The 16770-nt window shown below is 37.2% G+C and overlaps 1 protein-coding gene across 4 annotated transcripts in view; it reads right to left on the reverse strand.

Annotated features, from left to right (window-relative positions):
* Window positions 1-16770, reverse strand: part of LOC132122007 (protocadherin-15-like) — a 252976-nt gene that overhangs the window by 73698 nt on the left and 162508 nt on the right. For all 4 annotated transcript variants that reach the window (XM_059531804.1, XM_059531803.1, XM_059531802.1 and 1 more), the window contains exon 21: window positions 14258-14374. In XM_059531804.1, coding sequence (XP_059387787.1) covers window positions 14258-14374 — 117 coding nt within the window. The remainder of the gene's footprint in view (window positions 1-14257; window positions 14375-16770) is intronic.

Here is a 16770-nt window from a genome sequence, read left to right on the forward strand (position 1 = left end):
CACACACTCTGTCTGTGATGCGTAGCCTTTTTTTCGAGCCCATGTTAATGGAACATGACGTTCACACTGCACACGGTAAAAGATGAGAACAGAAAAGGTTATAAATAGAAAGGTGCGAAAAGATTTAATATCTTGAGCTTGAGCACAGAGAGAGTTGTGAGTGCACAGGACACAGGTTGAGCGAGAGGAGACACGTTGTGAGGCAGCATATATCTGAGCCTTATACAGTCTATGATCTGAGCACGTTGATCCAAAATGAGCGGGTGCCTGCGGTCGCCCGCGGTTACCCGCGGTTACGAGTCATCCAAAAATATTTTTAATGATATTCGGGTCGCGGATGGTCGGGTCCTTTGAAATAAAAATGCCAATTAAACCTTTGTCATTTATATAGTACTAGACACATTTTTGAAATACATAGGTCTACACTTTATTGGCTGAATAACTGGCATGAAGATGACACACGAGCTCAGTCTGCACGTAGAGAGGCGGCAAAGAAGACTGCATGGGGAGCAACATCGCTGTTTTTGGTAAAACATTATTTTGACGACTTCATTAAGTTTTGTTTTATAGAAAACTATTTTTAAAAGATTTTCAATTTGTATAAATTGTATCTTAATTTTGATCAATGTTTTATCAATCAGTTACCCGTATTTAATAAATAAGAAGCAAATATATAGCCTAGCAGACAATGTAATAAGGCGCCGGCAGGATCACTTGCATTGCATGTGAACTAAACTCAGCGTGTGCCTCACAGATTTGAGAAATATAGGCTATATATTACAGAAAGCTTGAAATGTCTTCTTTTAAACAAAAAAAAAACAAAATAAATGGGCTACTCTCTGATGATGTAATCCATTTGAAATGTGCTTTTCTCTCTGGCGTTCATGGCGAGTCTGCATTGTCAACTTCATCTTTACAGCAACACAGAAAACACCAGTTTACTACTAAACAATATATTGACTCCTTGCATATTTTCGAACCAGCAGGCCGTTCTGGGTTGAGCGAGACCCCAGGGAATGAGCGAGCTGATCGGGATATTCAGAAATGCGCTCTCCACTCACGAGCTCGGATTGGAACGAGCCCGAGCCTAAATGTCTGTTGACCTTGCCGAAACATACAAATAGACATAGCCAGACTAGACTATTTTAGTACAAATCATGAGCTTACTGACGATTTGTTATAATTCTTGACAAAATTATAATATATTAAGTTTTTTTTGTTTTTTTAGTTTTTTGTTTGTTTGTTTTGCCTAGTTAGTTTTGCCTATGTTCCTATGGCCCAATGACGCTACGATGAGCATTTACTGCTTTTTAAAAATGCGGGTCAGGAAGCAGGTCAGTACAATTTTTTATTTAATTTTTTTTGCGGTTCGAGTTGCGGGCGGGTTAGTTGAAAACGTTGGTCGGGTGCGGGTTATTAATACATTGACCCGCGCAACACTGGTGCGAGTGGATAGATTCGCGCTCGCGCATTATTTTAATGGGCTTTCGCGTTACAATAATGCGCTCACATTGCTGCTTCTGAACCGCGTGCACATAATTTACTGTATATGCACTGTAGACGGAGTACGTGTGACCCTTGGGCAATAAATATATTGGGCAAAACATTGACTTATGTCTGTTCTAGAGACATTTGATAAAGCTCTCATTGTTTTTTGTTTTTTTGGGGAAATATGTTACAAATTTATACTGAATGCATTTATGACTGTAAAGCATGTCTGTGTGTGTCAAAATCGTGATTAAAATCGAAATCGCAAAATTTATAAAAAAAATTGTGATATAATCGTGATATAAATCTAACATGGATGCATTTAATCTGCAGTTACAGATGGATAAATAAAGTTTTGTTTTTAACATAAAACATTGAATACATTGAGATCCAACCGATTCATTCAGAAACAAAGCATTTGACTGTGTTAATGAGTAAATCACTGAATCATTTATTCAACCAATTTGTTCAAAAAGCGAAATCATTCAATAAGTAAACACTGTCTATTGCTTAGAGATGCAAAGCATTGCTGTGATCTTTGTTTGGAACTATTTTCATTTGCAAAATCGAGCAAAAAAAGGAATATTATTTCTTAAACGTAAGTCACTTATTGCTTTACTGGACTTATATAAAATGATTATTAAATGTGTTCATGCTGATATTGTCAGAAAAACTGTACTCTTTGTGTGATATAAATTAAGCTAACTATATTAAATTATATAAACATAAAAAAAACATACAGATACATTTTTGCCATATACAATTTAGAATGCCTGGAATTTTTAGTTTTAATAGACTAATAAATAACGTGTGCACTCTGTATGATTTGGTGATATACTTTATAATGTCAGATTGCACATTATTACAACAACACTTACCATATTATCGCAGACGATGCTGTATCGCACACCCCTGACTCGACTTGAGTGGGAAATGAATCATTCGTAGTTGTGCATGCGCTTGTTTGCACATGAGTAAAGGTTTTTTTAGGAGACTAATTTGCAGACACCAGACCACTGATTCATCATACCAGCTTTCCTGTAGTCCATGTTCTTCTGATTTCTATTTTATAGTAAGTGACGAATACGCTTCAGGGAAATGTATCAGAGTAAAAGTATACATTTTAATTAGGAAATGTAGCAGAGTAAAAGTAAAAGTTGGCTGAAATATAAAAACTCATGTAAAGTACAGATACTCCAAAAATACTTAAGTACTGTAACAAAGTATTATTACTTCGTTACAATACACCACTGAGTTTCTTCAAGTCTTCACTGAAAACAAAAGATCTAATTCTCGCAATGTTTCTTAGATGATAGTATGCTGATTTACTTACTGCTTTGACATGACTACTGAGACTAAGGTCTGTCTCCAGAATAACAGCAAGATTCCTGACTTAGTGGAATTTTTAGTTGTTAGACCCCTAGAGACAAGGTACGCATTCGCCTTGAGAATTTCAACTTTGGTTCCCAACACAATGACTTCAGTTTTTTCCCTGATTACCTGAAGAAAGTTCTGGCACATCCAACTGTGAATTTCATCAATGCACTGGCAGGGGGAGTCAATGGGGCAATAGTCATTTGGCGATAAAGCTATGTAAATCTGGGTATTATCAGCATAGTTGTGATAGGCAATTTCATTCTCTCTCATTATTTGACTTAGTGGGAGCATATACAGGCTAAACAAGAGCGGTGCAAGAATTGAACCTTGTGGGACTCTGCATGTCATGAACATCCTCTTAGACTTATGCTCTCCTATACTCACATAATAACCTCTCCCTTCTAAATATGAACTGAACCATTTGATTACCATCCCAGGAAACCCAACCTAGTTTTCCAGTCTCTCTAGTAGTATGTTATGATCAACAGTATTAAATGCAGCACTGAGATCAAGTAGTACAAGCACTGATATTTTGCCAGAATCAGAATTTAAGCGAATATCATTTATTATCGCAAGAGCGCCGTCTCTGTGCTGTGGTGTGGTCTAAAACCAGATCGAAAATTGTCCAGGTATCCATTTGAGTCTAAGTGTTTGTTCAGCTGATTAAAAACTTAATTTTCAATAATCTTGCCTATATATATGTATAGTTGCTCAATATTGTGTTATCAAAATCGCTCTTTTTCAGAAGGGGTTTAAACAACTGCAGTTTTCAGGGAGTTTGGAAAAGTCCCAGAAAGTAAGGTGCTGTACTTTTTTGTTTTCTTCCAAAAATTTGCTATCAATTTCCTCTAAAGCAGACATAGTATCTTCTTTTTGATATTGTGGTCAAATCTGCCTGACCTCTGCATAATTTAGGGATGTGCTAATCGCCTTCCTGACATTATTGATCTTCTCAGAAAAGAAGGAAGCAAACTCATTGCCTTTGCTGTAGGAGAGAATTTCACTGACAATCTGACTTGCAGCAAAAGAGTGGAAGTTTGGTCCCAGCATAAACCAATTCCTCAATTTTCTTTGAGAAGCTTAGAAACTGAGATGCTGGAAAGAGGGATAATGTGTCTGGTGAGCGGGGCTGTGGCTCTGGTGTTTCCGGTGACTGAAATATGTTGTCCTGTGGGCAGGGCTCAGCCGGGAGGGTGTCCATGAGCAGTGCTTGTTGTGGTCATGGTGTTATCTTTGTCCTTGTGGGATGTGTCAACCACATGATGACTCAGAAGCTGATATGAAGTCCTGTCGTCACCCATACTCTGTCCAGGTGTGTGTATGCCATTCAGGTTGAGTAGTTTAGCACACATTAATGAAGGATGACAGAGGGAGAAGTAGATATTGTCCTCTAACACTCTTGCACCAAGTTTGTTTGGGTGGAGGCCATCCAGTTTAAACAGTTGTCTATGACCCCAGAAAAGACTGAAGTTGTTGATGAAATTGACTCCTTCTTTGTAGCCATGTGTTCAACCCAAGCAAATGTGAAAACATACTAGTTCCCCTTGCTGGGAGTGGTCCACTGATGAATAACTGAACTTTAAGTTGTCTAAGTGTTTATACGAGTTCACTGAAATCCTTATTAAGGAGTTCTGACTGCTCTTTCCTAATATCATTCTTCCCAAGAGAGGGGATTTCTAGGGTTTCTAGGCCTTTCAGAATATGCAGAGTGTGCTGACTGATAATGCTCTAGAGACCCTGGGCCCTTCAACATATACAATATGAGCTAGCCACTAGAGCTCCTAGAACCCTCAGCATATGCAGTGTGAGCTGACCAATATGGCTCTTGGGCCCCTCAGAATGCATAGTGTGAACTGACTAGGAAGGTCACTGGCCCCATTGGTGTATACAGTGTGAACTTAGCTCTAGGGCCTAGCATATTCAGTGCACCCTTGTCCACCCCTAACTATTAGTTTTTATATAAATCTGTATTAGATTATATATATATATATATATATATATATATATATATATATATATATATATATATATATATATATATATATATATATATACAGGTCCTTCTCAAAAAATTAGCATATTGTGATAAAGTTCATTATTTTCCATAATGTAATGATAAAAATTAAACTTTCATATATTTTAGATTCATTGCACACCAACTGAAACATTTCAGGTCTTTTATTGTTTTAATACTGATGATTTTGGCATACAGCTCATGAAACCCCAAAATGCCTGTCTCAAAAAATTAGCATATTTCATCCGACCAATAAAATAAAAGTGTTTTTAATACAAAAAAAGTCAACCTTCAAATAATTATGTTAAGTTATGCACTCAATACTTGGTCGGGAATCCTTTTGCAGAAATGACTGCTTCAATGCAGCGTGGCATGGAGGCAATCAGCCTGTGGCACTGCTGAGGTGTTATGGAGGCCCAGGATGCTTCGATAGCGGCCTTAAGCTCATCCAGAGTGTTGGGTATTGCGTCTCTCAACTTTCTCTTCACAATATCCCACAGATTCTCTATGGGGTTCAGGTCAGGAGAGTTGGCAGGCCAATTGAGCACAGTAATACCATGGTCAGTAAACCATTTACCAGTGGTTTTGGCACTGTGAGCAGGTGCCAGGTTGTGCTGAAAAATGAAATCTTCATCTCCATAAAGCTTTTCAGCAGATGGAAGCATGAAGTGCTCCAAAATCTCCTGATAGCTAGCTGCATTGACCCTGCCCTTGATAAAACACAGTGGACCAACACCAGCAGCTGACATGGCACCCCAGACCATCACTGACTGTGGGTACTTGACACTGGACTTCAGGTATTTTGGCATTTCCTTCTCCCCAGTCTTCCTCCAGACTCTGGCACCTTGATTTCCGAATGACATGCAAAATTTGTCCAAAAGTCCAGTGCTGCTTCTCTGTAGCCCAGGTCAGGCGTTTCTGCCACTGTTTCTGGTTCAAAAGTGGCTTGACCTGGGGAATGCGGCACCTGTAGCCCATTTCCTGCACACGCCTGTGCACGGTGGCTCTAGATGTTTCTACTCCAGACTCAGTCCACTGCTTCCGCAGGTCTCCCAAGGTCTGGAATCGGTCCTTCTCCACAATCTTCCTCAGGGTCCGGTCACCTCTTCTCGTTGTGCAGCGTTTTTTGCCACACTTTTTCCTTCCCACAGACTTCCCATTGAGGTGCCTTGATACAGCACTCTGGGAACAGCCTGTTCGTTCAGAAATTTCTTTCTGTGTCTTACCCTCTTGCTTGAGGGTGTCAATGATGGCCTTCTGGTCAGCAGTCTTACCCATGATTGCGGTTTTGAGTAATGAACCAGGCTGGGAGTTTTTAAAAGCCTCAGGAATCTTTTGCAGGTGTTTAGAGTTAATTAGTTGATTCAGATGATTAGTTTAATAGCTTGTTTAGAGAACCTTTTCATGATATGCTAATTTTTTGAGATAGGAATTTTGGGTTTTCATGAGCTGTATGCCAAAATCATCAGTATTAAAACAATAAAAGACCTGAAATATTTCAGTTGGTGTGCAATGAATCTAAAATATATGAAAGTTTAATTTTTATCATTACATTATGGAAAATAATGAACTTTATCACAATATGCTAATTTATATATATATATATATATATATATATATATATATACCGTAAAACTTCAAATAATAGCCCGGGCTTCTATTTACCCAAATCGCCGAACTGCACCGGCTTGTATTTGAGACAGGCGTCTATAAGAGACAGGCCTTTAATTTAGTGTTGAGATGTTCAAGCATGACAGTAGGAGGTTACAACATTATATTACGTTTTATTTAGAATTAATTTGGAATGTGTTTAACAAATAATTTAATGTAAGAAATGTCTTTGGCTATTGGCAGCATAAAAAAAAAAAAAAAAACATAAAAAACGAAACGATGTCACCGCAATGGGCAGAACAATACAAGTTACCCCTAAACAAATGTGTTTAACAAATAATTTAGTGAAAGAAATGTCTAAGATTATTGGCAGCATAAAAAACGAAACGATGTGACAGCAATGGGCAGAACAATAGAAGTTACCGCTAAAATCCATCGAGCATATGAACTTGTTTCCCGAAACATATCAACAAGAAAGAATGAAGGCTACCCTGTAAAACAACTGCAATCATGTGAAAGAAAATTACTCTATTCATCACTATCATCATCCCCGCGATCCTCAATTACAAGTTCATTGGCGAATTCCTCCTCCACGTCGCTCTCCTCCACTTCTCTCTCTCCAGCCTCCGCTAACTCTGCCTGCCTTGCTTGCACTAACAGCTCTCGCCCAGATGCGCACGGCTCTCCCTCTTTGAAACAATGGATAAGGTGATCCTCACTTCCATCAGAAGCTACTGTCAGGCCACATACCTAAGGATAACATCCCGAAGTCAATGAAATATATTATCTCCTCTTTCTCCCTCGCACACACACACGCGCGCGCAAGCATACCTTAAAGGAATTTTTCAGCCGCTCCGTATCCAGCTTTTCCCACGCTTGAAACAGACCAGGCCTCTATTTGAGACCGGCCTTTATTTACCCAAACCTGTCGTCACACCAGGCGTTTAAAAGAGACAGGCGTCTATTTGGGACTCGGCTATTATTTGAAGTTTTACGGTATATATATATATATATATATATATAATCTTAATTTGTCTAGCTAAATTGCTATTGAACCATTGAATAGGACTGGCACACTGAATAGGAAGTTGAGGTTATGGTGGAAGCTGTTGTATGCTCAGGGGCCTACTGGGACCATGACAAATGCCCATCACTTGGAGATAAGAGTGGTCTCTCAAGCTAGCCTGCAATCTCAGAAAGGTGTAGAGGTGGCATATGTCTTGAAAAGCATGGCAACTGTGAGAAACAAAATAACTGAATCACCATCTGCTGCAGAAGACCTCAGGGACAAGGGGCACATAAATACACCTGAATCTGGACCAATGAGTGCCAACACAGGTACAAATCCAGGCTCACACTACCACAACAGTGAAAAATACAAACAGAACATCCTATAAGCAGATACAATCCACTGAGGTGTATGTATACCCCGAGGCTTATGAAGGGGACTGCAATTAAAACTGTCCACAACAAAACGTGTCTATCTGTAGAGCAATTCAGTCATTTAAATGGGGAAATGTCTTTCAGTCTGGGATGCATAGTTTTGCCACTGTTTAAACAAAAGCTGTTTATAGGATTTTGTTAATTCCGCATCACACTGAAAACATTATTAGTCAAGATGGTAAATTAGAATAGTAATTGAACTCTTGATAGTGAAAGCCCAGTAGACTGTGATTACCCTGCCCTCATTAAGAAATGCGACTTTCTAATGATACCAACATTTCTGAATGCGTAATGAGTAATCACAAGCAGCATAAGCCTTGATTAAAAAAAATAATAATAATTAAAGGGGGAAAAGGACATTTACTGATACAAAGTCTTAGAAACTTTTTAATTTTAATCATTATGCCATGACGTTACAGACTGAAAAGCTAATGTTAAGTTGCATTTAATCTGTATTTTATTGTTTAAAACATGTCAGAATGGCCTGCAACAATATGGAAGTGTTAAGATAACAAAAGTTACAGGTCAAATTAATGCTTTCAAGTAGCAAAGAATTCAAAAAATGTATATAATGCATTACAAGTGCTAAGTGATTCAAAATCATGCCCTATTTTCCTTAGTAGTGCTTTCCTGCCAAAATCGACCCATTGAAATGTCATTTATGGCAGGAACTGAGAGGTTGTGTAGTGTCTAGACTCTGACTCATGCTAAAAAATATAACTGGCATTCAACAACTACCATCCGCATCAAACTGCTCCAGCTCCTATGAATGATAACAGCTTTTTGCATGATCTGATACAGTGAAGAGAATAAGTATCCATCAGTTTCAAAGACAGATAAACAGTGTCGCTTGCAGAAATTTACCTTGCTCCTGTGAATGCAACGAGCTGACATTTCGCCACTGTGCAATTTATCAGAGCATTCATTAATAAAGGCCTCATGTATCGCTCAACTTGACGACAGAGTCAGAAATTAAATTTAGGTTAAGCGTCACAACAGATTTATGCTCAAATAATTATTTGTTCAAATCACTCATGCAGTCCCAGTGTTAAGTAGCTAACCACAAGCAGCAATACTAACCAAACTTCATTTTTCAGTAGTGTGACAGCAGTTCAGGGTGACAGAATATCATGTTATACGGCATCAATTTAGAGCTACATTTCAAATATAAGAGCAATGCAACTGCTCTCAAGTAGTTATGAAATAAAATAAAATAATAATAAAAAAACAATAATAACAAATATTCACTCAGACTATTTGTTAACATTATTTAGTATCATTCAAGTGTGGTCAGCTGTTTAAATCTTTTGGGAATTTCTGTGTTTTTTTTTCAATTTGTTATTTCTATTATTAAAAAATCAAAATACTATAGTTAAAAGTATAATCAGATCTCAGATCTTTTTAGCTATGTTTGTAGCTTTACAAAGTGGCAACTGCTTATTCTCATACGGATGTGGTGAACTAGAAACCTCAAACAGTGTTTTATACTGCAACTGATGACGTGCTAGCATGACTGTCAGGCTAAATTCAATTTCCAGTCGCAGCTGGGGCTGCTGGCCTGCATTGCCCCTGACCAGTCTTGGCATGTGTGCTGAGTTATGGGCTGAATCGAGAAGCACAATTGATCTTTTTTGAGGTTTAGGTTACTGAGAAGGTGAAGGCATAGAGAAGCATTGCATCTGTACACCTCCATGAGAATATCCATTTGGATTGAAGGAGAATGAAAAAAGAACAACATTAAAGAGCAAAAGAGAGGGAAAGAGTAAAGCCTGTGGTAAAGTTTATTATCTTTAATAAAAACAAACAGTATGTTATATATTTTTTGTGAACAAAAAAAAAAACAATAAACAATGTTTATTAAATAAAATAATTTAATTTATCTCCCATTATTATCCGTGTGTGCTGCCAGTTGATTGACATGTACGTGTATGTGATTTTTTTAGGGAAAGTAAAACTGGAGGAGAGGATGCAGACCAGCTGTGCCTGGAAATTGAATTCAGCCAGACAGTCATGCTAGCATGTCATCAGTTGCAGTATAAAAAAATGAACAAAGGAAGAAAGAAAGAAAGAAAGAAAGAAAAAGCTTCTGGGGTTTGCTAGATCTTTATAATACTAAGAAGTCTTCACATTGTACAATGTAAAATAAATATGAGTCTCATTTATTTGATTCAAATCCAGCAACTAAATGTCCTCTGGTGCGGACTACCTGGGGTTGAAAAAAATAAATAAAAAATATTTATATTATATATATATATATATATATATATATATATATAGGCAAAATAAAATAAAAGTAAGCAACCACAACAACAAAAAACAAACGCAGAACACAACAAAAAAATCAAAGCAAAGGAGAAAAACAAAACTAAAAACACAAAGCATTGCTAAAATTTAACTTAAAACTGAAAATCAAATTAACAAACACATACTTTGGTATACAGGTGAATTTCAATAAATTAGAATGTCGTGGAACAGTTCATTTATTTCAGCAATTCAATTCAAATTGTGAAATTCGTGTATTCTGGAGTCGATTAATGCGAATATGCGTTATGAGGCATTTTCTTCTGATAACCCTGAAAATAACTTACATTACACTTTCATTTTTGATCGTACAGATAAGAGCAATACATCAATCGAACCTGTAAAGGGTCTACTTTATTTTGTATACAGACATGACAACAAAACTTTGTGCATTTATAAAGTAAAGATAACAAACAAGGTGTGCTGTCTGCAGCCTTTGTCTGCGGGGATCTTCATTTACAAACGCGTCATTAAAATGAACTGTAACTCAATGAATACTCAACGAAGAGACATGAGAGATATATTATATCTTTTATATATATATATATATATATATAAAAGATATAATTCACCCCAAAAACATGATGTGATGTGGATTACCTCAGGATTTGAGATTTGGACATCCTCAGAAAAAGAATGAAGCGCTTTATTCAGAAGAGATCATAAACAAGAGTAAGTTTCTTTTTATGTATTTATATACTTGTACTAGTTTTCACATAATGTGTAAACATTTTACTAGTTTATTTTTTCCAAACTATAATTCCTGACTATGTATGATCAAGAGAAACATTATGAAGTTTCAATAACAATATACACTACTATAACATTCAAAAGCTTGATGTAAATAATATAAATGTAACAAATAAATGTAAATGTATCAAATGTAACAAACAATGCTGTTCTTTCAATTTATCCCCAAAAAAAACTGAAAAAAAATATTCTCAGCTCTTTTCAACGTTAATAATAATAATAATAATAATAATGATAATAACAATATATATATATGTTTTTTTTTTGTAGAAAATCAGATTGTTAAAATGATTTCTGAAGGATTGTGTGACTGGAGTAATGATGCAAAAAATTCAGCTTTGAATGTCAGCTTTGATTGTTCCTAATAAACTGTTTATCTGCACTCACAAGTTAATATAAAATTATGTTGTGGGATAATTAAATATATTCTAAATGAACTACAAACATAAAATTATATAAATGTATTTTTTCCTCACATTCTTTATTGTAACTCCTCCCTCTCAGTGACACACTTGACTGAAAGGCTCATTATGCAGCTCATTATGCGGGCCTTTGTCTTCTCAGGTGGAAATTCCAATGATATTCGTGAGTTGACGCCTACTCGCATATGACTTTTACCAACAAAAATTATATCAATATATTGTTTTCTGTGAGTGAGTAAACAAGATGGTTTTCACATCATTTAGAAAGTAAGAATCTAGGCTATAAGCTCCAGTTCCAAACCAATGTTCTGTATGTGTTGTATGGCCTTATTCGAGTGATTTAAATGTTTTCGTTTTTTACTAACCATGCATAATTTTTTTTTTCTTCTCAAAAACACAATCATGTACATACATGCTGCTCACTTATTATTATAGCCCAGTTTGTGCTGATTACAGTGAGATTAGACTTTAGCCATTTAGATGTGTACAAGCAACTGAAAAAAGCACAAATGTCAGGGCATGACAAAACTTCTCCAGGCCCCAAGACCCTTAGACCTCTGAGGGTTAAATAAATTCAATCTACACATACTGAAGTAGTTTAAGTCTTTGGTTCTCTTAATTGTGATGATTTTGGCTCACATTTAACAAAAATCTCAACAAATTAGAATATGGTGACATGCCAATCAGCTAATCAACTCAAAACACCTGCAAAGGTTTCCTGAGCCTTCAAAATGGTCTATCAGTTTGGTTCACTAGGCTACCAAATCATGTGGAAGACTGATGATCTGGCAGTTGTCTAGAAGATAATCATTGACATCCTTCACAAGGAGGGTAAGCCACAAACATTCATTGCCAAAGAAGCTGGCTGTTCAGAGAGTGCTGCATTCAAGAATGTTAACAGAAAGTTGGTTGGAAGGAAAGTGTGTGGAAGAAAAAGATGCACAACCAACCCAGAGAACTGCAGCTTTATGGGGATTGTCAAGAAAAATTGATTCAAGAATTTGAGTGAACTTCAAGGAATGGACTGAGGCTGGGGTCAAGGCATACCGACATGTCAAGGAATTTGGCTACAGTTGTCATATTCCTCTTATATACCACTACTGAACCACAGACAACGTCAGAGGCGTCTTGCCTGGACTAAGGAGAAAAAGAACTGGACTGTTGCCCAGTGGTCCAAAGTCCACTTTTCAGATGAGAGCAAGTTTTGTATTTCATTTGGAAACCAAGGTCCTAGAGTCTGGAGGAAGGGTGGAGAAGCTCATAGCCCAAGTTGCTTGGAGTCAAGTGTTAAGTTTCCACAGTCTGTGATATTTGGGGTGCAATGTCATCTGTTGGTGTTGGTCCATTGTGTTTTTTTTTTTTTTGAAAACCAAAGTCGCTGCACCCATTTACCAGGACATTTTGGAACACTTCATGCTTCCTTCTGCTGACCAGCTGTTTGAAGATGCTAATTTCATTTTCCAGCAGGATTTGGCACCTGCCCACACTGCCAAAGTACTGAGTACATGTACAGTAAATGAACATTCTTTCCAGAAGGCCATTAATTCACTAAAAATGTTTTTTTGTTTTGTTTTTTTTATTGGTCTTATGAAGTATTTTAATTTGTTGAGATGTTGAATTGGTGGGTTTTTGTTAAATGTGAGCCAAAATAATCACAATTAAAAGAACCAACTTTAAACTACTTTAGTCTGTGAGCTGAATTTATTTAATTCATGAGTTTCACAATTTGAGTTGAATTACTGAAATAAATTAACCTTTCCACGACATTCTAATTTATTGAGATGCACCTGTATGTGGTTTACAGAGACTCTCCATAGGTGTAATGGTTTTTATACTTTAAAATTTATTTTCTATCCCCTTACCCTAACCCTGCTCTTAACACTACCCATCACCTTTTGATTTACGATGACACAGGAAGTGTCCTCATAAACCATGTTCACATTGTATTACTAATGCCATTATCCATTTGTGTCATTATAAACCATATAAACATAATTTCAATACTGTAGTAGCCCAGGACCATGGTTGTGTAAAATCCATGCTGTTGTGTGAAGCTGGTGTGCGATTTTGCCTGTGGAGGGTAGGCAGAGCTCTGGGGCTTTATGCTGGATGCATGCCAGGTTGTTACACACTGGTTAGGCTGGTGTAGCTGCCTCTTCAGTTAAACACACACAGCTTCTAGTCTTTGCTGCTGTTTTTTCTCCTCTTATCTTTGTTTTATTGTGCTTAGCCCTTTTTAAGTCATTCACAATGGCATTCTGCACAATGCAGTCAGACCTATTCACAGTCACATCAGGAACGACCAATAGAGACTGTCAATGACACTCAAGTTTAATAATTAGAGAGTTAATGCTACACTGGATATATCTTCAGTGACATTTTGTAGAAAAAAGATCAAGGCGACTTTTATCTTGTGCAGAATGATGGTTGAATTTCACATAAAATTCCAGGTGTTCTTATTGCTATTAAGCATCTGTGTATGATGTGTGTATAAGCGAAGAACATTGATTTTTCAAACTTTAATCCCTTAAAGGAATAGACTGTTGCTAGGAAGTCACAGAAAATTGTCCCACTATCAGGCCATCCAAGATATAAATGTGCTTATTTTTCGTTGCAATGGAAATTTACCTGTGTATCTCTCTACAGTGAATGGGTGCCATCAGTATGAGAGTCAAAACAGCTGATAAAAACATCACAGTAATCCACACCAGTTCAGTACATCAATTAACATCTTTTGAAGTGAAAAAAATAGATGTTGGTAAGAAACAAGGGTGTGTAATTTTTTTTTTTTGAAAATTCCTTAATGAAATATCTCAGGGATGAAAGAACACACATAATCAAGGAAACTCACCGGTGGGTCCAGGTCCTCAGCATGTACAGTGGTCACTGTGGTCCCCTTGATTGCATTGGGTGCCACCATTCCCCGGTATAGCATTTGACTGAACACTGGTGGGAAGTCATTCATGTCCTGCCCAGACACAGAACATCAAACTCCGATTAGTGCCTTGAATCCTGCTCTCTTCGCCTGCCTGCAACTGTCAGACTATGTGCTAGCTCAGGCCCCATAAGCTAGCCTCCAACAGTAAAACACTAAGCAAAAATGGCATTTATTCAATAGTAGATCATGTAGTGCATTAAGGATGTGTCACAGTACTAGGTGCCCAGGGACTTTTTGGGGAAAAAGTCGGGTGAGAGACAATTATAGCCACTGAGAGAGCACTAAAGGCAGATGAAAAGGTTGCTAGAGTGAATAAAGAGGCAAAGCTTAAAATGGAGTGCTAATATAATGCACCAGAGTGCTTCTGGAGCTAAAACGTTTGATTTATTTTCTCCATATTGTTTATTAATTTTTAACAATGTCATAAACATTTTGAGATAGATACAACCATGCCCTCAAAAGTTAAATAAGTGGTATATGGGTATGTATTAGTTGCTGTTCAAGTTGTTCTAACTTAACATGATGCATCTGCTAAATGGGTCACAATGAATGCATTATGTCAGGAAATCTAGCGGGTTTGTTTACGGTCTGAAAAATATGTGAATGGGCCGCAGAAAGGTGCTAGTCATATAATTAGAATATCATCAAAAAGTTTATTTATTTCACTAATTCCATTCAAAAAGTGAAACTTGTATTTTATATTAATTCATTACACACAAACTGATATATTTCAAATGTTTATTTCTTTTAATTTTGATGATTATAACTGACAACTAAGGAAAATCCCAAATGCATTATCTCAGAAAATTAGAATATTACTTAATACCAATACAAAGAAAGGATTTTTTAGAAATCTTGGCCAACTGAAACGTATAAACATGAAAAGTATGAGCATGTACAGCACTCAAAACTTAGTTGAGGCTCCTTTTGCCTGAATTACTGCAGCAATGCGGCGTGGCATGGAGTCGATCAGTCTGTGGCACTGCTCAGGTGTTATGAGAGCCCAGGTTGCTCTGATAGTGGCCTTTAGCTCTTCTGCATTCTTGGGTCTGACATATCACATCTTCCTCTTCACAATACCCCATAGATTTTCTATGGGGTTAAGGTTAGGCGAGTTTGCTGGCCAATTAAGAACAGGGATAGCATGGTCCTTAAACCAGGTACTGGTAGCTTTGACACTGTGTGCAGGTGCCAAGTGCTGTTGGTAAATGAAATCTGCATCTTCATAAAGTTGGTCGGCAGCAGGAAGCATGAAGTGCTCTAAAACTTCCTGGTATAAGGCTGCGTTGACCTTGAAGCTCAGAAAACACAGTGTACCAACACCAGCAGATGACATGGCACCCAAAACCATCACTGACTGTGGAAACTTTACACTGGATCTCAAGCAACATGGATCGTGTGCCTCTCCTCTCTTCCTCCAGACTCTGGGACCCTGATTTCCAAAGGAAATGCAAAATTTACTTTCATCAGAGAACATAACTTTGGACCACTCAGCAGCAGTCCAGTGTCTTTAGACGCTTCTGACGCTGTCTTTTGTTCAAAAGTGGTTTGACACAAGGAATGCGACAGCTGAAACCCATGTCTTGCATATGTCTGTACGTAGTGGTTCTTGAAGCACTGACTCCAGCTGCAGTCCACTCTTTGTGAATCTCCCCCACACTTTTGAATGGGTTTTGTTTCACAATCCTCTCCAGGGAGCGGTTATCCCTATTGCTTGTACACTTTTTTCTACCACATCTTTTCCTTCCATTCGCCTCTCTATTAATGTGCTTGGTCACAGAGCTCTGTGAACAGCCAGCCTCTTTTGCAATGACCTTTTGTGTCTTGCCCTCCTTGTGCAAGGTGTCAATGGTCATCTTTTGGACAACTGTCAAGTCAGTAGTCTTCCCTGTGATAGTGCAGCCTACAGAACTAGACTGAAAGACCATTTAAAGGCCTTTGCAGGTGTTTTGAGTTCATTAGCTGATTAGAGTGTGGCACCAGGTGTCTTCAATACTGAACCTTTTCACAATATTCAAATTTTCTGAGATACTGAATTTGGGATTTTCCTTAGTTGTCAGTTATAATCCTCAAAATTAAAAGAAATAAACATTTGAAATATACCAGTCTGTGTGTAATGAATGAATATAATATACAAGTTTCACTTTTTGAATGAAATTAGTGAGATAAATCAACTTTTTGATGATATTCTAATTATATGACGAGCACCTATATGTATTTATTATTTATTTATTTGTTTTACTTTGTGCTACATCATCGCCCCCTTTCATCACCTCAACCACCTCCTAATCAGAACTGCACTGGTGCCAGCTCTGTTTACAACACTCTTAAATAACTAATATACTTGTAAATAATTCAATATGTTGACATGAAAAATATATATAGATTTTCTTTTTTTTTGTATATTGTATTTTCTTGACTATAAG

The sequence above is a fragment of the Carassius carassius genome, chromosome 40 (genome assembly GCF_963082965.1).
Source record: "Carassius carassius chromosome 40, fCarCar2.1, whole genome shotgun sequence".
NCBI lineage: Eukaryota > Metazoa > Chordata > Actinopteri > Cypriniformes > Cyprinidae > Carassius > Carassius carassius.